The sequence below is a fragment of the Periplaneta americana genome, chromosome 16, assembly GCF_040183065.1.
Source record: "Periplaneta americana isolate PAMFEO1 chromosome 16, P.americana_PAMFEO1_priV1, whole genome shotgun sequence".
NCBI classification, from domain to species: Eukaryota; Metazoa; Arthropoda; class Insecta; order Blattodea; family Blattidae; genus Periplaneta; species Periplaneta americana.
The window spans coordinates 84,679,430-84,703,135 of record NC_091132.1 but is presented as its reverse complement, the minus strand read 5'-3'; the positions used below and the strand labels follow the sequence as shown (position 1 = coordinate 84,703,135).

Sequence of the window (23,706 nt, the reverse complement as noted above, 5' to 3'; positions counted from 1 at the left end):
CTTTCTGAGACAAAGCCAGAAACGTATGTACTAGCTGATTTAATGTTGTCTATAATCAGTTGCTGAAATTATGTGAAGTGTTCGGTTAAAAACGAATTTAACAACAAAGTTTTCGTACAGTGCCTTTGCCAGGAAGCAGATTTCGCTTAGTTAAATGCCTTTAACTGTTATATATAGGGTGGCGCAAAAGTAAGTACACACTTATTACACTCATATTAATTTTGAATAATTTGAACATGATATAGGCCCTTTTCTTTTTTCGTTGTTGGCAACTCTATAGTATCTATTAGATGCTTTATGGTTGTGCTAACAGATGGCGTTACTTGTCAACAATGTGACGCTGAAAGTGTGTCCAGGTTACTGCCCAGCGACAGTCTTGATGTATTTTTATATTTGTGATGATTGCTTATAATATTAACCCCTGCACACTCACAATCACACTCACATTCATACAAATTTCCAGACCCTAGACATCCAGGGAATCCTTCTTCTTCAAGAAAAATTCACTGAGAGCCGAGCCCGGGAATCGAACCCGGGACCTCCGGATCTGAAAGCCAGTATCCTGACTAACAGACCACGGAGGCAGTCGATATAGGCCCTACCAACAAATTAGAGTACACATCTTTTTATGTTCAAACTGTCTCCTTTCTTCATAAATACACCGTTGAAGTCTACCTGGAACACTATGACACACATGCAAACACAGCTGAATGTTGTTGTCCAGATTGTTGGTTTTCCGTGTACCAATAAGTACGGTTATATCGGTTTACATGTCCCGATAATTTGAATGAGCCTCATAAGACCACAAAATGTTAAGAAAGAAATTCTGGTCAAATTGTAGCCGCCTGTCTGGATCATCTTCCAACAACCCATACATCAGGCATGGAATGTAAACTACGAAGTTTTGCTAATGCAATATCCTTTGGATTGACCGACGTGCCATTTCTGGAATCTCTACTGCTAATCGTCTTGTGGACTCCTTTGGACTAGTCATAACAGCCAGACATATATTGAGTTCATTTTCCTCAGTTCGTGCAGTCCCAGGTCCCCCACTGCGAGGTGCATTCAAAACAGAACCTTCAGTTTCAAATTTATGAACCAATACACCTCTAAATACAATATTGTTTGCAGATGATCGGGCTATATTTACAACCACAGAAGATGGCCTCCAACGAGCTTTGTTTAAACTGAACTGCATCGCAAAAGAATATGATCTTCAAATATCTACTAAAAAGACTAAAGTGATGGGTTTTAAGGGAACAACGCCATTAAGAACAAAAATAATTATTAATTATGAAATCATAGAGCAAGTGAACTGTTTTAATTACCTAGGTTGCATGATATCATATGAACAAATTAATGACATAGATAGGAAGCTCTCTAAATTCCAGCAGTTAAATGGCACAATAAAAAGACACAATTTTAAAATTTTACAAAACAATGGCAATTCCAACATTAACCTATGGATCGGAAACATGGTGTATGACAACTCAACAAATGAAGAGGGTAGAAACAGCTGAAATGAGAATGCTATGGCCAACAGCAGGATATAGCTTATTGGACCACAAGCGAAATGAAGACATACGACAGGAACTAAATATGCCAAATATTATAGAAACGATCACAGAATATAGGAACAAATGGCATGAACATGTATCTAGGATGGAACCAACCCGCATTCCATACCGACTACACCATTATAAACCCCAAGGGAGAAGACGAATCGGGCGCCCTAGATAACGCTGGAAAGACGAATTTTAATATTGCTATGGAGACGAAACAGGCCAATGGGCCTAAATCGTATTGTTGTTGATGATGATGATGATGATGATGATGATGATGATGATGATGATGATGATGATGATGATGATGAAATTGTAAACAACCTTACGTGTTGGTGAATTTGACTCGAAATGTTCTCCCAATTCCCTCAGTACAGCACTTACACCGCTTTGATAAGCGGTCTTCAAAGCGAAAATTCTTTCTTTCGTTAACATTTTGTGAAAACTGTTACTTGTGTTGTCAGAACTAAGTTATTATGGTTAATAAATAAATGATTCGTTTGTTACCACTACGCGTCATTTCCTGTTTCCTACCAACCATATCAACGTACGTAGTACGTCCTACCAACCTAGAAACATACATTCCCTAAGTGTGTAGTTACTTTTGCACCATTCTATATGACGCAACTGCCGCGGAAATACTCTTTACATTTCTCCTAGATCGATTATGGGAAAGATTTATTTTGCATAATGTGAACAGATAACACAGGTTGAGGGGATGTCAAGATTACATACAGAGGTGAGCCTGCCTGGAGAGAAATAAAAAATAGGTTGCAGCCGCCAAATTACTCTTCAAGGAACGACCACTCATATAAAATGAGGGAAAGAAGACAGAGGACGGACACTGGAAAGTTTTCTTCTCTCAATCGTACTATCAGGGACTGGAATGCTTTACCTGCAGACTTACTAAAGGCTTTACCAACAACCAAAAATGTATTTAAAAATAGGCTTAAGGACTTTACTAATAGACGGTAATTATACACAGTATTTAAAGGGTGTAAATCATATTTTGTTATTGAAGTGTTGTATCAATGAAGAATTATGTTGTGTCAGTGAAGTGTGTTGTGTAAGTGAAACGTGTTCCTGTCAGTGAAGCTTTATAGTTTATAGTGGCAGTGCAAAGTATTTGAACAGTGAAATGTTTTTGAAGTGTTAGCGAAATCAGGATAGAATCAGTGAAATGTGTCGTAGTTCCAGTGCAGTGAGTGAGTTGACAGCGAAATGAGTGTAATGTTGAAAGGTACTTGTGCAGATATGAACATATCATACTCGTGGGTTTTAGTTCAAACTTAGGTTTAAGATACAAATTAGATTTATTTTAAATGTTATTTTAAGTGATCGTGCTTCATTTAATTTAGGATATTCCCTGTTATTATTATTATTATTATAAATTATTGTTAGTATTAATTATTAGTATTATTATTAATTGTATTTTTAATTAATAAGTTTATTATTGGCATTATTGAGTGTAATTAGTTACCACTGCCACCGGGTATATACCCATTGCAGTGTGAATAAATACATACATACATACATACATACATACTTACATACATACATACATACATACATACATACTGTACATACATACATACATACATACATACATACAATTACAGTATTAGTATACAGCTGACTTCTATTCAGTGCAGTGTAGCTTACTGTAGATCGTGACAGTACAGTACACATTATAACAGCCTATTTTAATATATGACACGTACCGGTACATACCTATATTATAAATGAATCGCACGAAAATTCTCGTACTATATTTCTGCGGAAATGCCATGGCGTTCAACAACCATATGATTCAAGAATCCAAAATTTAGTGAAGAAAGTAAGAGAAACCACCTCATATCTAAATTAAAAGAAAGCACATAAATCGCGTTCTAACTGAAGAAAACTCGATGACATAAAAACTATAATGCTAGAACGCACTCCTACGAAATCGTTAAGTAAGTTAGACGTGTCTGAACATCGACTTGGAAAGCGACGAAATTGTTAGGCTAAAACTAAATACTTGCTAGACAACAGTCATTCATAAATTGAATGAAACGGACCAGTGCCCAGGGTTATTACTTCATAATAAACTACTATTGCTGTTATTGCTGTCTTAAAAATATTTTTACTTACAATTGTCTCTTATAATTATTTAAGTATAATGACATTTAATTGGACAGGCCATGTCGAATTACTTAGTCCAAGACTGTGCACAAAGAATGGCTGATGGGCCAGACCCAGACATTCGAGACTCATCGGCACGCGAATAGAGTTTTCTGTTGATAATGACGTTGAATTTACACGGTTCAACAGGTAACGGATTTCAGTCAGATGTCCTCTGCATCGTCTTCATGGATGTGACTTGGTTAATGAAAGGTTTACTCTCTCTTGTTTCACTACACTTTCAAGACAAGTTCTTCTTTCCTCCTACATCTCTTTGTCCTCGGGCGTTCTAAACACTTTTGAGCCATTGACTTTTTCAATGAATTACTGGATTGTTTATTTATTAATCAATGAATACATGGAGCATTAAAAATTAGAGATAAGCGCAAGAGCAATTTTAATGTGAAAAAGTTTATCCATTTGACATTCGATAAATCTGGTTACATTTCTGTTAATACGGCCACGTCATTACAGTAGAACCTCTATTATCCATAGTATTGAAAGAAATGGACCGAACGGTTAATCAAGAAAAGTCGGATAACCCGCATATAAAAGACTTTTGTGAATTAAACGAAATAATACTTACACTTTCGTAATTTCCTCCGTGGTCTTGTATTTAACACGCTAGTCGCTAGACTAGCGGTGACCAAACTGGGTATCGTGATTACATCGTGTAATTAAAGACATTCATACTGGTAAGGGGAGTTTCCTGTACATTGCTCTCCGTCTCGCTCACGTACTGAAGGTAAGCAGTGTCGGTACCATATCGCTCTAACAACCCTCTGTCTCTACGAGCAGAAATAGAAATTTTCGTACAATATGGGAAGAGTAATTTATTCGTTGTTCTGTGGGAGAAAATGTGATATGTTACTTTGCTCAACGGTTGAATTAGCAGTAGTATATAGCACTGCTCTGGTATATAGAAGCGGCATTACAGAGAATTACGCTGAATACACAGGCATAACAGGTATTATTATTACTATTATTATTATTATTATTATTATTATTATTATTATTATTATTTATTAGCAAGTGTTACCATAATTCTTATACACGTGCCTCAATATACAGGCCTATATCTTCCCTTGAATGATAAAACAATTACTACGCTACATCTCCATTTTAATTTCTTTTTAAAATCTTTTGATGACTATTATCAATTATTTACTAGTATTGATTTAATAATATTAATAATAATAATAATAATAATAATAATAATAATAATAATAATAATAATAATATATAGAGAAACTGATTGAATATTACGTGCTAGTGTAGTAATGAAGTGAGCTATTAAATTCCAAGAACTGAAATCAGTCTTCACTCATCGTCATGAAGAGAAAGATGACATAAATAAATGTAAGGAAGCCAGCTATCTAGTGGCGAACGAAATAGCTCGTTGTCTTAAACCTTCTAACGATGGAGAGTTTTATAAAAGCGTAATGATCAATTTGTCCAATGAAAGTTGTTAATTAATTAAAAAAAACTGCGCATTTCTCGATTAAATATCCAGAAGAGAATTCAGGAAATTTCTGATTGTATTCATTGAGGAATACTAAAAAAAAAAGCTAGAAAATTTGTATATATTTTTTATTGGTTCTTGATGACAGTAGTGGTATTACTGATATAGCAAAGCTTGCTATTTTTATTCGCGGGGTTGATGAAGAACTCAATGTTAGTGCACGAACCACCACTGGTTGTAGTTTTCACGCCATGTACCTCTCCCCCGTCTCCTTACTTCTTAGACTCTCTCTCGCGTGTAATCATTGCCGTTCGAGTTTTGGTTACCGCTGCACTAGACAAACACACCCCCACAGGAAACAAAACAAAAGGCGTCAAGATCAGCAACAACCAGTTCTGAAGAAGACCGATACAAGGCCGAAATATGTTAACCAGGTACGACAGAATTTAACACGAAAAAGACATATAATACACATTCCGAAAAGAAAAAGGTTCATTCAAGTTTGCACCCATAACGTCTTGCGATGTAGAGAGGTCATTATCTGCCTACAAAAACATATTGACTGACAAGCGCAGAAACCTCACAGAAACGATTTAGAAATGTTGTTAGTTGTTAACTGTGCAAAAAAAAAAAAGTGAAGTGAAGTGAAGTGAAGTGAAGTGAAGTGAAGTGAAGTGAAGTGAAGTGAAATAAGAAATTTGGAACAAAAATGAAAGTGCATATTTTAATGTATTTTTCGCTTGATCGTGCATGTTTAATAGTTTGATAGTGCATGAATGCATGCATATTTTGGGATTTTATAGCGCATGAAATTCTCAATTCTACAGCCATGTCATATGATTATGTAGGCCTATTCACTTTAATGTTGTCGTTTTCGTATTGAATGGACCTTATTCATTTGCATAGATACTTGGAACAAAATGAACGTAAAATAAGACAATGTTAAATACACGCAATGCGGAACTATTACTCCTTGAACCCCTGTAAGTTCGTTGACTGTGTAAGTACTCCTGCCTTGTTCCAATTTAGTCTTCAACGAAAAAAAAAAAAAAAATGCGACTTGGGCTGAAGTAGGGTTAGATGGAGAATTCCGATTAGTCACGGAGCGGACAAACTTTGAAAATTAGTAGAAACAATGTACTTACTTTTGTGCGAGCTCCTCGCGCGTGTAGACGTCGGGGTACTGCGTCCTCTGGAAGGCCCGCTCCAGCTCCTCCAGCTGGTCCCCCGAGAACGTGGTGCGGCTGCGGCGTTGCTTGCGCTTCAGCGGGATGCCCGGCTCTGACTCCGTGTCAGACTCGTCCCCGCTGCTCGGACCTGCGCGACAAAACAAATTTTCAACAATCCGTGCGTAGCAGTGGCTATGATCAATACCATACATACAATAATCTAACAGATAGGACACCTTCTCACATGATAACCTATATTTGCGGCCATTTCAATATTATATTTATTCACTTCTCCACTACGGGTAAAAACTATTACATCCAAAGTTCCGTTTTTTGCCAACAACCTTAAGACCAACACGACTTTCTACTTTTAAAACTACATTCAATGGACCTAATATTAAAATTTTCCTCTGCTAGTTGCAAGTACTTTTAAAGCGGAATTTTTCAGTTTTATAGACATAGGCCCGGTTTCTTCAACCTTTGTTAAAATACACGTAACACAGCGTTAATTAACTCTAAGGTAAAAGTATCAATTGCTGTTAAAAATATTCCGTTTCTTCAACTTTACATTTCACATTTTAATATTCTGTTTGTTAACTCTCTGTTAGGATCAGAGATCTTAGAGTTTAACCATAACCTATAACCAAGTATAGGCTCAATTCTGTTTTCTTAACTCTGACAATTGCGATTCTCGCTTGTTTCCGTTGTTTGATTCAGAGAGGATAGAAGTCTTTCTATTCTCTCAGGTTTGGTTTTATGCTTCTTTCCGTTGTCTGCAGGCCTATCACAGTAACATGAAGTGACGTATTGGTATTGCTGTTGTGAAATGGAAAACACAGGAGCAAAAAGAAATCTTGGGACTAATTTCTCTTCGTTCGAGCGAAGTCTTCTGCTGGAAATAATTTTGCAATATAAACCAATAATTGAGAATAAAGAAACAAATGGATCTATGTTGAAAGCGAAAAGTGAGGGCAGAAATTAGCCTATACTTTTGTACGAACTTCTGTTCTCTCTGTCGATCACTGAAATCATCCGCTTTGTTTATGTATTCATAGATATCATTTTCTAAATAGTCAAGATATAAAAGTTCAGCATCTAAGGGTACGTACACGTTGGAGCGACGATAAACGATAAAAGAAGCAGCGATGCTATATCAGGGAGAATTGAAGCATGCATTGTCATTGAGGTGTGCATATTGGAGCAACGATAAACGCGAAGATACACGATAAAAGCGACGAAAAAGAAAAGTACCATTTTCTCCGCTCTTGTCGTTTATATGATCTCTGATTAAGATAATATTAATCTGTATAATTACCGGTGGTTGTCAATATATCCGAATATTAATCGATTTATTATTATTTCGGCATATTAAATTAATTATTGTAGATATTGGCAAATTGATCAGTTGTGTATTTATTGGTTATATGTTATGTGATCACAAGAACCAATCACAACACAACGAATTTATACTATCTTTGGGATGAGAAACTTGTTTAATTTTGTACGTATTTAACTTATATTAACCTTGAACTTAGCAGCTGATATTTCCTATATATCTTCTTTCATTTAGTGAATGCATAGAATATCTTCTACTGATAAATCAAAATGTTCGCTTCCCGCGTCCTCGTTGCTCCGATATGAACACTTCATTCTTTTATAATACCAAAGCGTCGCTAGATCGTTTCTTTTATCGTTTATCGTTGCTCCAACGTGTACGTACCCTTACGCAACAGCCATATTGAATACTTCTATGCTAACATCATTTAACTGCATGAAATCGGGCAGTTAAACTAACACGGGTTTTAACAGTTTGTTAGTACTAACAGTAGTTGAAGAAATGCTTCAACTGTCAAGTTTACAGTTAAAATTTAACAAAGGTTGAAGAAACCGGGCCCTACTTATTTTTCTTCTCCGGATTTTTCGGTTGCATACTAGTTCGGTCCCATCAGATAAATACCTGAAATATACAGTAGACCTATTAATTCGTTCAGGGGTTCAGAAAGGTACAGTACTAATTCGGTCCAAACTATCCAGGTATATACAAGTTTTATATAGGCCTATATATATAGACTGTATATTAAAGAGACTGTCATAGTAGAATATATTATAAACTAGCTGTCTTATCGAATCCAACATGTTTTCTTTTGACACTTGCCATAGAAATTATACGTCTAGAAACAAAAAGAAGACCAGATCAATTAAAGAAATAACAATATATTAGAGACAAAATTACAGAGTTTGTATCTAAATAAATAAACGGTCTCAAATACTGTATATAAAAACACTGCCCTACATATTTCTCCCAAAAACATAGCTTCTAGTATCACTTACTACTCTGAACTTTAAGACTGTACAATTTACATTATAATCAACATTTTTAACTATGTCTTAGTGAATAGGCAGGCAGTTTCGTAGTTCGCAGCCTCGAGTCACGAATTTACCGGTCCCTGCCTTATGACCATCCTAAATCTGCATAGAATGGGAAGGAAAAATGTTGATTTTCAACCAGTAGGCCTACTGCTCTATTTTCGATCCGGGACCGAACTAGTACTGTTAACTTAATGACCCAGGACCGAACTAGTATATATTTTTTACCATGGGACCGAACTAGTAAACTCCGATTTTTTTCGACTTACTTGTTTACATATTTGTCACATATTCTTCATCTCAGACTTATTCTTTCACTCAGTCTCCTTCGATTTATTCTATTTTCAATTTCATACATCAGTTTATTATTTCCTTTATATTTACAATCGATTTCGAATTTCTTTCTTTCGATTATTTTTCCTTTCGATTTCTTCTTCTTTTCTTGTATCATTATTCTTAACTTGTACTATTTTCGTTCTGCTTACTCTTTTACTTCGTTTTCTTCTTCTTCTTCTTCTTCTTCTTCTTCTTCAACAACAACAACACATTTTTCACCTCAGTCTCCTGTTTCCTGTTTCTTCTATCTTTCCGTCCTCCCTTTTTTTCTCCCAAAACCAGATAAAGAAATAGTGGTCAACAAAAAAACGAATCCTCTACATGGAGATAGAAAGAAAATAAATAAGATTAGTTATTAAGGAAAAAAGACTAAATGCATGGTGGCAGCCAGTGGGAAGGCGAGTGCAAACATGAAGGGTATAGAGGTAGGAGATTATAACTTTGAGAAGTTGAAAACTTTGCATACCTCGGATCTTTGGTCACTAATGATAATTAGGGCCCCGAATTTTATGTTTTTACATATTTTTTTCCTTCATTGAACATAGCTGAAATTTCGTATGGCGATATTACGCACCTCCAGGACCGAATTGGGATAGTTTTATTTCACATAAAAATGCATATTTTGTATGTTAGCGCATAAAACCAAATATTTTAAAATAAATACATAAAACTCACATATTTTCGGGATTTATTTGTCTTTAAATCACCCTAACTACAAATGGCTTTCAAGGAACCCCCAGGTTCATTGCCGCCCTCACATAAGCCCGCCATTGGTTCCTATCCTGTGCAAGATTAATCCAGTCTCTATCATCATATCCCATCTCACTCAAATCCATTTTAATATTATCCTCCCATCTACGTCTCGGCCTCCTCAAAGGTCTTTTTCCCTCCGGCCTCCCAACTAACACGCTATAAGCATTTCTGGATTCGCCCATACGTGCTACATGCCCTGCCCATCTCAAACGTATGGATTTAATGTTCCTAATTATGTCAGGTGAAGAATAAAAAGCGTGTAATTCTGCATTGTGTAACTTTCTCCGTTCTTCTGTAACTTCATCCCTCTTAGTCCCAGATATTTTCCTAAGAACCTTATTCTCAAACACCCTTAATCTCTGTTCCTCTCTCAAAGTGAGAGTCCAAGTTTCACAACCATATAGAAGAACCGGTAATATAACCGTTTTATAAATTCTAACTTTCAGATTTTTGACAGCAGACTAGATGACAAAAGCTTCTCAACCGAATAACAGGCATTTCCCATATTTATTCTGCATCTAATTTCCTCCCGAGTATCATTTATATTTGTTGCTGTTGCTCCAAGATATCTGAATTTCTCCAACTCTTCGAAAGATAAATCTCCAATTTTTATATTTCCATTTCGTACAATATTCTGGTCACGAGACATAATTATATACTTTGTCTTTTTGGGATTTACTTCCAAACCTATGGCTTTACTTGCTTCAAGCAAAATTTGCGTTTTTCCCTAATCGTTTGTGGATTTTCTCCTAACATATTCACGCCATTTAAATCACATATTGGTAATGAAATTTCATAAAGCCAGATCCTTTGAAATAAATACATAAAACTCACATATATTCGGGATTTTATTGTTTTTCTTTCTGAACTGCCAAGAAATTAGTGCTGCTAACCATACCACTATAGCTAGATTATTTAATGAATCAGTGGAGTTGTTATGGCCAGATGGGATTAACTATGATAAAGTGCTTCTCCTTCTAACCGTTGGAGCGGCATAGGGCCTACATGAAGAAAGCTACCATGGGAGAGTGAGTTACCCCGACCTAATAGGCCTAAGAACTTATATGTGTGTGTGGTTCATTGCTTGCATCGTATCTACGAGACAATGCAACTATATTTCAAAACGTTGACTGCAACTTGCTTCATTAAAATACACTATGCTCACGACATGCGATGTGGAAAGAACATTTTTACGTTACAAGGCCTTTTTCGTAATAATCAACATTCTTTTACTAGTGAAAATTTGAGAATGGTGTTTGTTACGTACTGAAACGCCGATAGGATGTAGAGGTTAGTAAAATTGAAGAACATTTTTGGGACATATTTTCGAGTTTTTGGTACATATTTTTAGATTAATAGGACACAAAAACATAAATATTTTCCACATTTTTATGATGTAAAATTCCGGATCCAGGTGATAATAATAATAATAATAATAATAATAATAATAATAATAATAATAATAATAATAATAATAATAATATTCCGTGGCGCTACAGCCCACGAAGGTCCAAGACCGACCAACCGGCTGCTGGCTGACCTCACAGCCACATGTCGAAGCAGAAGTGGACGATCATCCAAGCAGAATGGAGGTATCGTGTGGTTAGCACGATGAGCCCTCCAGCCGTTATAGCTGGTTTGCATAACCGAATTTCGTTACCTATCGTAGCTCTCAAGTGCATTACGATGCTAGGTGGGCTCTGGTCCTATACACTGGGACGATAATAATACATGCAAAGAAATTACAAGCCGATTGATGACCATTAACAGAATATATTTCGGGCTTAAAATTTTTTAAGTTCCATATCCTTCCCTTAAAAAATTGCTTAACGCACTTGTATGCAACCAAGAACATGGATCGGGTAAAAAAATGTGAAAACAGATTAGTGATATTTGAAAAAAAAATAAGCAGAATACTATATAGGGTGTAAGGGATATAAGTGCCATTATTTTAACTGATGATTATTCATGTCGTCACAATTTTTTCTAATTGCGATATTTAACTAATTATTGAAGTTTACAATATTAGACGTTTAGCAACGTTGCTGGATGAGAAGGAGGGGGTGTACAAATCACATTACAGCTCAAGTGGGTACAGACATACCGGTAGGAAACAGATGCTCTCTTCTAATGCAGGGGCGGACCAGGCCAACTGTTGTTAACATAAAACGAGCAGCAAATACAAACTTTCAATCCCATTTATAGAACATTATGGTAAATTACCATTTTATTAACGATATTGCTCCATTTTTGTTGTACGTCTAAAAAATAAACAATAATAGTCTACTGCACAAAATCACATGAACTTTTATCTAATGCAAAATTTTAATCTCTCCCGCTACCGAAAAGCATTATCATTTTTAAAGACATTTCTGGTTGTGTGATTTTCGAAACGGGGTAAGGGACTCCCAGTTTCTAATAATCGTTGAGAAACTGCTACAAAAGTTCGCCGATTAAATAACCTTCTTTGCGGAAAACGTTGACGGTACATCCGGTACATCCTTCTTGCTACACTTGAATTACGATGACGTTCTCCTTAAATTAATAACATAATCGTAACAGCCTATCCCTGAACTGTGAATGACATTGTAAGTTGTTGATCGAATACCTGAACTGAACTGCCATCCGCTCATCAGGAGACCAATGGACAGAGAGCTTGAACTCAGCTGATATGAACGTCTGTGGAGAGTAATCAGCTGCATGAATCCTGCTGAACATGTTGCCACGTCTCTCACGCCAGTATATTAACAAATTTAAGCATGTATTATTATTTAATTTCACGAAAAAAAATAAATAAAATATTTATTTAAACTAAAATTAACTCTTTGCCAAATATACCTAAGGATGTAATTATTTTCGTAATTTTACTAGGTCGATATAAGCAGTATAACGCAAATAAAATAAGGAAATAAATATTTTTCTGGGAAAACTATAAAGTTTTGACCCCATGTTATATGAACAGTTTTTGATCCTGTAGAAATGTCATCGCGATGCCTGTTACCAAGTGACGTTGCAGGGGCAGGCAAGGAATACACATTCCCCCTCCCAACCAACCATTTGCAGGTACATATACAAGCAGCTACCAGTGGCGTAACATATATCTAGTTAAGCATGGCTTTGTCCAAAGGTAGGAAACTTGTATTTAAAGAAGAATGGGAGGAGACGTATTTTGCTTGTGCTTATGGAAACAATAATAGAATGTATGTTTATTATGCTCGAAAGTTTTAAAGGGCATTTATCAACATAATATTAAACGTCAGTATAATGTAGCCTATGTCATAAAGAGCATCAGAAGATCACAGGTATATGAACATTTTAAATCCAAATTGCAGTACGAAGGGCAATAGCAAAACGTAGTAGATATATAAGATATGCCGCGATCATTCATTGCAATGCTTGATATCGGGAAATCAAATATGAGGGAAAAACAGTTCCATCATTTTCCATGCTTACGACCTCTTTCTGAAATTTAAATAATTAAGCTTATCTAAATCTAAAAACAGAATTTCAACAACGGAAATTCGGTAATTTTAAAAATATTGCAAATGATTTCTTACTTTTTTCAAATCTTTTGACCATACACATAAACAAGGTTAAACCTGAAATGCAGCAATTAGTAGGTGATTTACAAGCTGATACATAATTACAAACACGGTGCAGACATGTATTGTTTAAATTTCTTTAATATTCTGTCTACGGAAAAATATGCTTCCCTTAGGTTCTTTGCCGCCAATATATTGGTTCCACTTACAGTTGCAAACATTTTTTTTTTTTCAAAATTGAAACTTGAAAATCAAAACAAAAATCGCGGCTCAAAGATGAAAGTTTATTCGCTATCTTGAGACTGGCTACTTGTACCATAAACTTACAATTCCGTGGCACCTTGAAAGTTACGATACAGTAAATATGAAGTTTATGATGGCTGCACGCCACCGATGTCTGAGCGGGCCCTCCACCCTACCCAAAACTATGCGACCTCATGTGTATTGCTGGTTGCATTGCCTGATGTCATCGTGAGTACAATTCTGCCGATGACTACTGTAGACAGTCCCCAAAGACTGTGAAAAGGACGACACTTATACCCCTTACATTCTGTATATGGCCCAGTACTTGAAAATGTGTTTTGGAAGAAGAGGCACAATAAAGAATTACATGACCTTCTAGAAGAGCCCAATATAATAAGTGAGCTACAATCAAAATTAGTAGGCTATGGAGGGCAGGTCATGTTATGCTGATGGATGAAAATTAATTATTCAATTATTCAAAATAATAGATAGACTACTACTAATCAAGGAAGTCAAAAGAGATGGATTTTGGAATACCACTAAATTGGGATGTAGAAACTGGAAGGCTGCTGCACAAGATAGAGAGAGATGCCTACGATTACTGAGGGAGTCTAGTCTGAGCTGTAGTGCCAGTGATTATTATGATGCTATTCAATAAAAGAGTATAAGCCCTATGTTAGCATTATCTCTCAATCGGACCACAGTTTGCAGAACGGAACCAACCCACATTATAACCAAACTGAGTAAGTTAAACGTGAGTAATAAATTCACAAGTACTTATTGCTTTAACCAAAAGAGTATTATACCAAGTATCTTTGTTCAAAATATGGATCCTTGGAATTATTTAATTTGTTTGTGGGTTGGTTCCTTTCTGCAGAATGTGGTCCAATTAGAGTGGTACTTTTTATGTGGATAAAGTTATTTATTGACGTAGGACACTTTCGCTTGTAGGCTACATACAGTACAATCTCTAGGTAAGAATAGATGATTTCTCCTTTTCACCGGTTTGAGAAAAATGCGTCAAGCTAACTATGGTTATTTAGACTCGGTGTAATTAGCGGATAATTTTAAATTGTAGAGCGGTTGTTAGCAAGAAAGTGATAGAAAATAATGCATTTGAAACCGATAAACTAGCGGTATATTAGTGAGTGAAGAAAACAGGAGAAAGTAGAGGATTTGTATTATAACCTACATTTAATTTTTGTTTCTACATTCTCAAGTGATTATATGTACTTAGTATATAACATAATTTATAACTGCACTTAAATTAAAAATTATGGTTTATTTAACGACGTTCGCAACTGCCGAGGTTATATCAACGTCGCTGGTGTGCCGGAATTTTGTCCCGCAGGTGTTCTTTTACATGCCACTAAATCTAGTGACATGAGCCTGTCGCATTTAAGCACACTTAAATGCCATCGTCCTGAGCCGGGATCGAACCCCAACCTCGGGCACAAAAGACCAGCGCTATACCAACTGGGCGACTAGGGAAAAATGACATTAATAAAATTTAATAATTTTAAAAATTATTTACAGAATGAAATGACAGTCAGTATGCATTGGTGTAACTGGTGGATGAGTGAATGAGTGGATGGGTGAGTGGGTGAGTTGGTGGGTGGGTGGGTGGGTGGATGAATGGATGGATGGATGGATAGATGAATAGAATGGTTTAGAGCAAATAAATTAGCACTCAATATTGCTAAAGCAGTGTAATTAAATTTAGTATACATAATAGTGCACAGTTTTCCTACAATATTAGATTCAATGGATCTAATCTAAATAGTTTAAAATTATTAATAGATTACAATAGGTATGATTAGAAAATCATATGGGGGCAGGAAAGAAAGGATGGGACTAGCTTGTTGGAAATTTGGAGATTGGGAATTGGAGGTTAAAAAAGTAGAAGAGGAGATATAGGAAAAATATATGTCCTTTATGTAATTAAAAAGAAGATACGATACATATTCTACTATCTTGTCCAGAAACTGAAAGAACAAGAAAAATATTTATTGAGGAGCCATTACTAAAACTAATGTAGAAAGAGCGTAGGGGTATACGAAATTATATAGAAGACTAAACGGAAGAAAATTGGAAAATTTTTGTATGTAGTAATTAAAAAATGGGAACGGAAAACTAAGGTATAAACATATGTTCATAAATAACAAATAGTAATTAAAGAAAAAGAGTCTTTCATTAAGAAATAACTAGAATGATTGTACAGTAGCCTACGTAGTATGGAGTATAACTTATTGTAATAGTTATTTATAGTCAAATGTAGTTAAGGGTGGCTTCCTGGAAAACAGAAATGTAACAGGACCACCTTTAGCGAATGCTATACAAATTGTACATAATTTGGTGACAACAAACACACACACATACATTTTAAAAATAGTTTAAAAGTACATACATGTATACATACATACATACATACATACATACATACATACATACATACATACATACATACATACATACATACATACATACATACATACATGGACAGGTCTTTCACTGCAAACCCGGCATTCTCCAATCTTTCCTATTTTCTGCCTAACTCTTAGTCTCGGCATATGATCCATATATCTTAATGTCGTCTATTATCTGATATCTTCTTCTGCCTCGAACTCTTCTCCCGTTCATCATTACTTCCAGTGCATCCTTCAGCAGGCAGTTTCTTCTTAGCCAGTGACCCAACCAATTCCTTTTCCTCTTCCTGATCAGTTTCAGCATCATTCTTTCTTCACCTACACTTTCCAACACAACTTCTGTTCACTTCACACGCTCCATTCTTTTCCATATCCAAATTTCAAACGCTTCTATTCGCTTCTCTTTATTTCGTCGTAATGTCCATGTTTCTGCCCCATACAAAACCACACTCCACACAAAACACTTCACTAGTCTCTTCCTTAGTTCTTTTTCCAGAGATCCGCAGATTATTTCCTTTTCCTATTAAAAGCTTTCTTTGCCATAGCCATCCTGCTTTTGACTTCCTGGCTGCAGCTCATGTTATTATAGTACATCCCAAGTATTTGAAGCTGTTCACTTGCTCTACTGTAGTTTAAAAATAGGGATCCTAAAATGAGATTCTGTCTCTTATTATTATACACGTAGGGTCTCGTATTAGGTTTTTATGTTAGGCTACTCGAAATAAAAATAGGTTAGGTTTAGCGCCCAATAAATTTAATACTAGCTATAACGTACTATTTACTAGTACAATACAAAAATGCTATTTCCGTACCTACTTTTATAACACTATATCCAAGTGAGTATATGGAATTAGATAGAAAACTTGAATAACGTTAATTTTTTTAATTAAATTGCCACGAGAACATGTGTAAACCGTGCAAACATTTGCGCGACTCACCGATTTCTTAAAATGACGGCGGCTGCTAGTTATAACGTTCAATAGTTGATTTTAATATTTATTTACTTGCTTATTTACTTAGTTATTTATTTAGTTATTTATTTATTCATCCATTTATTTATTTATTTATTTATTTATTTATCTATTTATTTAAGCCGTAAAATGAAAAAATGAAAAAGAAATAAATACACATTAAACAAGTGAAAAAAATAAAAGAAATAAATACAGATAAAATACAAGGTGTAAAATGTATAAGTGAATATTAAAAAATAATAAATAGCAATATTATTTTAAATCAGCTATCTTCAATATTTTAATAAGAAAAAGTTTATATTTAAGGCAAGAAATTCTGAAAACTAGAACCCATATTTATTTATTTATTTATCTATTTATTTAAGCCGTAAAATGAAAAAATGAAAAAGAAATAAATACACATTAAACAAGTGAAAAAAATAAAAGAAATAAATACAGATAAAATACAAGGTGTAAAATGTATAAGTGAATATTAAAAAAATAATAAATAGCAATATTATTTTAAATCAGCTATCTTCAATATTTTAATAAGAAAAAGTTTATATTTAAGGCAAGAAATTCTGAAAACTAGAACCCATATTTTACACAATTCATTGAATTTATAACACATTCTTAACAATGGTGACTATTTATGTAATGTGTTTGGTTTATCTGTAGTGTAATAATATGCGATTTCTAAAGCTTTATGTTCGAGATTTAAAACGGATTTATGACAATACTTCGCTATCATCCAATACAGTTTCGAATATTTCATATGTACAATAAAAGTTGCTCAACCAGCAATCTTAGACTGGCAAGAGACATTAAACATTTACTTAATATAATGTTCAGAGGTCTCAAATTAGGAAAGGGTCTCATATTATGGTCCCTTACCTTGCCAGTAACATGATTATTTGCTTTTAAAAGTTTACTTACTAACAAAAGAGGCTAATGATTTAAACATATTACATAAATTACTTCCTAACCGCTTTAGATATAGGCTTATTGTGTTAAGTCAAAGTGAATGAGGCAAGGAAAATGCCCTTCAATTCCCAAACAATAAACCCTAAGTATGCTGTATACAGGATTGTTTCCGATCTCTGATAACGAATTTGATTGACGTGATGTGTGTCAGGAATCACACCAACAGCTGAATTGAGGCGAGAGGTGACAGACCAGTAGTGAGTGATTTCATAATCAAAGTGCACGGTGTATCACAGTAGCAATGCCCAAGAAATTCGAGCCTTTTTGGGAGGGGTACATAACAACCCTTTCCGATGCCAGGAAAGACATCTTGTGTGTACCTAATAAGACTGGCAAAGCTCGGATGGGATTAATTCCAGAGTGGAAAAAGCAAGCAAATCTACCCCCCGTCACAAGTCGCCGCACCCCACGAGATGATACAAATTAATTCCATTCCAGCTTTACCAATCTTATTTTTTAGTTGGTTATTTAACGACGCTGTATCAACTACTAGGTTATTTAGCGTCGATAGGATTGGTGATAGGGAGATGGTATTTGGCGAGATGAGGCCGAGTATTCGCCTTAGATTACCTGGCGTTCACCTTACGGTTGGGGAAAGCCTCGGAAAAATCCAACCATGTAATCAACCCAAGCAGGGATCGAACACGCGCCCGAGCGCAACTTCAGACCGGCAAGCAAGCGCCTTAACCGACTGAGCCATGCCGGTGGCCCAGTCTTATTAAGTACACAGAAGATGCCTTTCTTGAAATAACGTAACCTCGTTTATTACAGACTTATTTTATTTTCACTTAACTGTACTGGCATCGGAAAGGGTTGTTATGTACCCCTTCCAAAAAGGCTCGATTTTCTTGGGAATTTCTGCTGTGAGTCGCCGTGCACTTTATGAGATCACTTACTACTGGTCTGTCACCTCGCGCCACAGTTCAGCTGTCGGTGTGATTCCTGACACACATCACGTCAATCAAATTCGTTATCAGAGATCGGAAACAATCCTGTATACAGCATACTTAGGGTTTATTGTTTGGGAATTGAAGGGCATTTTCCTTGCCTCATTCACTTTGACGCACATGATGTCATTCAAATTCGTTATCAGAGATCAAAAAACAACTCTGTATTGCGAGCGAAACATACAGTAGGTATGATTTTTCTGACAGCATTCTTCTGTAGAATGTAGGTTTTATTTAGATGGTATAAGGCCTTGTACTGTCCGTATAGGAGTGTGTTAGAAAATGAAACAATTATTTTTGATCAGAATTTGAAAACATGTTCCTCCTCGTTTTATCTTAAAAAACATAACGTGCCCGAAAGAAAGATGTGACCGCAGTGGAATGCCCAGTGATGCTGAGGCCAACACAAACATGAATTAACCTAGGAACGAATGGAAAACAAAACGAGAAACAAATGAAGCAACACCGACATAATGTAGACATTCCCTCTCTCGCGTGCCCATCATCTTCATTTTAATTAAAAGCTTCATGAGACAAGGTTCAAAGAAAATTAAATTTCTACTGAACTTATGACCTGTAAAGACTCCAGTGAATGATGTCTTATTACGAGTAACTACTGTAATTTTCACAGGAATTTCCTGTAGCAACAAGAAGGTAAAAATAAATCCCTCGATGCAATTCACCTTAGCAGTTTTGTTTAATGAAGTTACTGATGCTACCAATCTTCTTCTGCTGTTTTAAATAATCAGGGAGTTACTACTTTTAAAACGTATAAGGAAATGTAACCACTTTCAAGATTATCTCACCCTTATACAGAGTGTGATATCCGTCAAGTTATGACATTTTAGTGCACATTTGCGTATTTATTTCTTATGGAATTCATTTCTTATATTGTTTGGAAAACCTCGTTATAAATATACAGTGTGTTAACTAATATGTGGGAAATGAATAGAGAACCTGAAACAAGTACGAAAATTAATGTGTTTTACTTGGTTATTTAACGACGTTGTATCAACTACTGCGTTATTAAGCGTCGATTGAATTGGTAAATTTCTAATTGGTTATCTTATGAACCGTTATAAACTGCTATAGTTATCTAGCGCCTGAGTGAGATGAAGGTGACAATGCTGGTGAAATGAGTTCAGGATCCAGCGCCGAAAGTTACCTAGCATTTGGTCGTAATAGGTTGGAAAAACCTCAACCATGTAACTTGTCTCAACCAGGATTTGAACCGGAGCCCGCTCGTTTCACGGTCAGACTTGCTACCCGTTACTAAACAGTGGTGGACGGGATTGGTGATAGCGAGATGCTATTTGTCGAGATGAGGCCGAGGATTCGTGTTATGGTAGGAAAAACTTCGGAAAAACCCAACCAGGTAATCAGCCCAAGCGGGTATCGAACCCACGCCGGATCACAACTCCGGATCAGCAGGTGAATACCACACCGCTTAAGCTATGCCGATGGCCCAATTAATAATAAACAGAGTCAATTTCGCTTTGTACAGTGCGTATACTAACTGGCTCCGCAGTGAAGCAAACGGCAGCGATGTAAAGTTGGTACTGTGTAGCACCTGGTTTGAACACGTAGGAATATTACATCGCGGCCAAGGTCATTGAATATACCTGCACGATACCAACATAAACTCCTCGTGTCCCCGCGTTCTGCTTGCCATTTCTCCTGCGGAGCCAGTTAGTATACGCACTGTATCTTAATTAAATGTACATTTTATTTCATATGGTTTATTTCTCATATTTTTGTGAATCATGTTTATTAAATCAGTAGGTCTTATAAAAAGAAGAGGAACTACTCAGTATTGCCACCTTACAACTAAAAACAATGGATAGTGGAAGCTCCAAGATTTGTTATCTTCTATTGAGCTTTGTTAGTATTTGTTATTTGCTATTGTACAGTCTTAGAAAAACGTTTTGTCGCACAGGTACTTTTATAAGTCCCAAAAGGAGGCAGTGCGCATGATCAGAGGACGAGAGACCTGGTTCATAAGAGAAGACTAGTTGAGGTAATAAAATTAGTTTTGTTTCGTTGTACGTCATGCGCACAAAACATTTTTTCTAAGACTACATATTTGTATTCAAAATGTATTCTAATCAGGAATGACAGATATGTACCTCATGTATGGACGTGCTAACTGCAGTGGAAATAAAGGACGCCGTTTGTTTGCTGATCTCATGATGTCCATTTTGAGTACTCTCTGTAGAATTATGCACGGACTTCATAAACAAAAATGTAAACTTGATGTAATAAGCAAACATGTATGAACTAAAAGTCCTCTATTCATTTCCAAAAGGTTTCCCGCGTTTGGTTAACACTCTGTATGTATTTATTATTTTGATACTTTTCAATAATTTTTGTGCCTTCGTTCAATTCTTCCTGCTTCATTCAAAGATTTTCTTTCTCTCCTTCCTTCTCCTTTCTTTCTTCCTTCCATGTCTCTTCTGCCTTTCTTTTCTTTCCCTCCTTCCTTTCTTCTCTTTTCCTCCTTCCTTCCTTCTCTTTCCTTCTTCATTTTTTCTCTTTATCCCTTTCTTTCTTCTGTTTCCCTTCTCCCTTCCTTCTCTTTCCCTCCTTCCTTTCTTCTCTTTCCCCCCTTCCTTCCATTTCTTTCCCTCCTTCCTTCCTTCTCTTTCCCACCTTCCTTCCTTCCCTTCCTCCTACTTCCTTCTCTTTCCCTCCTTCCTTTCTTCTCTCTTCTTCCTTCTCTTTCCCCTTCCTTCCTTCTCTTTCCCTCCTTCTTTTCTTCTCTCTCCTTTCTTCTCTTTCAATCCTTCCTTACTTCTCTTTCCCCTTCCTTCCTTCTCTTTCCCTCCTTCTTTTCTTCTCTCTCCTTCCTTATCTTTTCCTCCTTCCTTTCTTCTCTCTCCTTCCTTTCTTCTCTCTCCTTCCTTTCTCCTCTCTCCTTCCTTCCTTCCCTCCCATTCCCTTTCTCTCTCTACCCCTCCTTTCTCCTTTCTTCCTTCCCTCCTCTTCCTTTTCTCTTCCTCCTTCTCTCCTTACACTTTCTTTCCCCTTCCTTTCTTTCTCTCTCTCATTCTCTTCTTTCTTTCTTTCCTCCTTCCTTTCTTTCTATAGCCATTTCTATTTTCTTTCTTAATTCCTTTCGTTTATTACTTTATTACAGTTTTTTTCATTTCTCCTTTCATGTTTTCTTGGTTTATTCTTCCTCGATATCTTCCATTAACTTATCTTTCCCTTTCCCTTCCTCTTTTCTTTCTTCATTTCTTTCAGAATTCCTGTTAGCTGCCTTTGTTTCCTTTCGTTTCTTATTCCTTAATTTTCGTTTTTATTTACTTTCAATTTCTTTATTTTCCCTTTCTTTCTTCTTTTATTTCTTTCTAACTCAATTCGTTGACTTTATTCCTTTACTTCTCAATTTCCTATTTTCAATATTTCTTCTTCTTCTTCTTCTTCTTCTTCTTCTTCTTCTTCTTCTTCTTCTTCTTCTTCTTCTTCTTCTTCTTCTTCTTCTTCTTCTTCTTCTTCTTCTTCTTCTGCAAGTGAAATAACGGTAGCCAGAGCCATAGCAGCTGTTCTCTTACCGCAATACTGATCACAAGTTACGGTTTGCCAAATAACCGACAGTTATCGAGTCCACGTAGTCAGAGGTCAGGAATGAAGAGGGGTATTCATGTGGACCTCGTGGCGCAACGGTAGCGCGTCTGACTCCAGTTCAGAAGGTTGCGTGTTCAAATCACGTCGAGGTCAAGGAACAATTTTAAACCCATTAATTTATCACTACATTTCTTTATTTGTAAACAAAATATAACGAGGGGGGTATTAGGACCCATGTTAGAGTTTCGTCATTGACCTCGTGGCGCAACGGTAGCTCGTCTGACTCCAGATCAGAAAGTTGCGTGTTCAAATCACGTCGGGGTCAAGTAACAATTTTAAATTCATCACTACATTTCTTTATTTGTACACAAAATATAACCAGGGGGATATTAGGACCCAGCTTACAGCACACCATCGACTCCGTGGCGCAACGGTAGCGCGTCTGACTCCAGATCAGAAGGTTGCGTGTTCAAATCACGTCGGGGTCAATGAACAATTTTAAATTCATCACTACTCTACATTTCTTTATTTGTAAAAAAAAAAAAAAAAAAAAAAAAAAAAAAAAAAAAAAAAAATTATAACGGGGAGGGTATTAGGACATATGTTACAGCTACACCGCTGACCTCGTGGCGCAACGGTAGCGCGTCTGACTCCAGATCAGAAGGTTGCGTGTTCAAATCACGTCGAGGTCAATGAACAAGTTTAAACCCATTAATTTATCACTACATTTCTTTATTTGTAAAAAAAATATATATATATATATATATATATATAACGGGGAGGGTATTAGGACCTATGTTACAGCTTTATCATGGGCCTCGTGGCGCAACGGTAGTGCGTCTGACTCCAGATCAGAAGGTTGCGTGTTCAAGTCACGTCGGGGTCAAGTAACACTTTTAAATTCATCACTACATTTCTTTATATGTAAACAAAATATAACAAGGGGGGTATTAGGATCCAGGTTACAATGCATCATCGACCCCTTAGCGCAACGGTAGCGCGTCTGACTGAAGATCAGAAGGTTGCGTGTTCAAATCACGTCAAGGTCAAGTAACAATTTTAAATGCATCACTACATTTCTTTATTTGTAAACAAAATATAACCAGCGGGGTATTAGGACCCAGGTTACAGTTCACCATCGACCCTGTGGCGCAACGGTAGCGCGTCTGACTCCAGATCAGAAGGTTGCGTGTTCAAATCACGCCGGGGTCAATGAACAATTTTAAACCCATTAA

The 23,706-nt window shown here is 36.1% G+C and overlaps 1 protein-coding gene and 6 non-coding genes across 7 annotated transcripts in view; 6 read left to right on the top strand and 1 right to left on the bottom strand.

Annotated features, from left to right (window-relative positions):
* LOC138716547 (protein gooseberry-like) overlaps positions 1 to 23,706 on the bottom strand; it is a 374,575-nt gene that overhangs the window by 102,679 nt on the left and 248,190 nt on the right. The window contains exon 4 of the mRNA XM_069849706.1: positions 6,333 to 6,504. Within this exon, the coding sequence (XP_069705807.1) occupies positions 6,333 to 6,504 (172 nt within the window). The remainder of the gene's footprint in view (positions 1 to 6,332; positions 6,505 to 23,706) is intronic.
* On the top strand, positions 22,553 to 22,624 carry TRNAW-CCA (transfer RNA tryptophan (anticodon CCA)). Its single transcript has one exon. It is a non-coding gene; the product is annotated as a tRNA-Trp (tRNA).
* On the top strand, positions 22,725 to 22,796 carry TRNAW-CCA (transfer RNA tryptophan (anticodon CCA)). The gene has a single exon. It is a non-coding gene; the product is annotated as a tRNA-Trp (tRNA).
* Positions 22,888 to 22,959, top strand: TRNAW-CCA (transfer RNA tryptophan (anticodon CCA)). Its single transcript has one exon. It is a non-coding gene; the product is annotated as a tRNA-Trp (tRNA).
* TRNAW-CCA (transfer RNA tryptophan (anticodon CCA)) lies at positions 23,092 to 23,163 on the top strand. The gene has a single exon. It is a non-coding gene; the product is annotated as a tRNA-Trp (tRNA).
* TRNAW-CCA (transfer RNA tryptophan (anticodon CCA)) lies at positions 23,286 to 23,357 on the top strand. Its single transcript has one exon. It is a non-coding gene; the product is annotated as a tRNA-Trp (tRNA).
* TRNAW-CCA (transfer RNA tryptophan (anticodon CCA)) lies at positions 23,612 to 23,683 on the top strand. Its single transcript has one exon. It is a non-coding gene; the product is annotated as a tRNA-Trp (tRNA).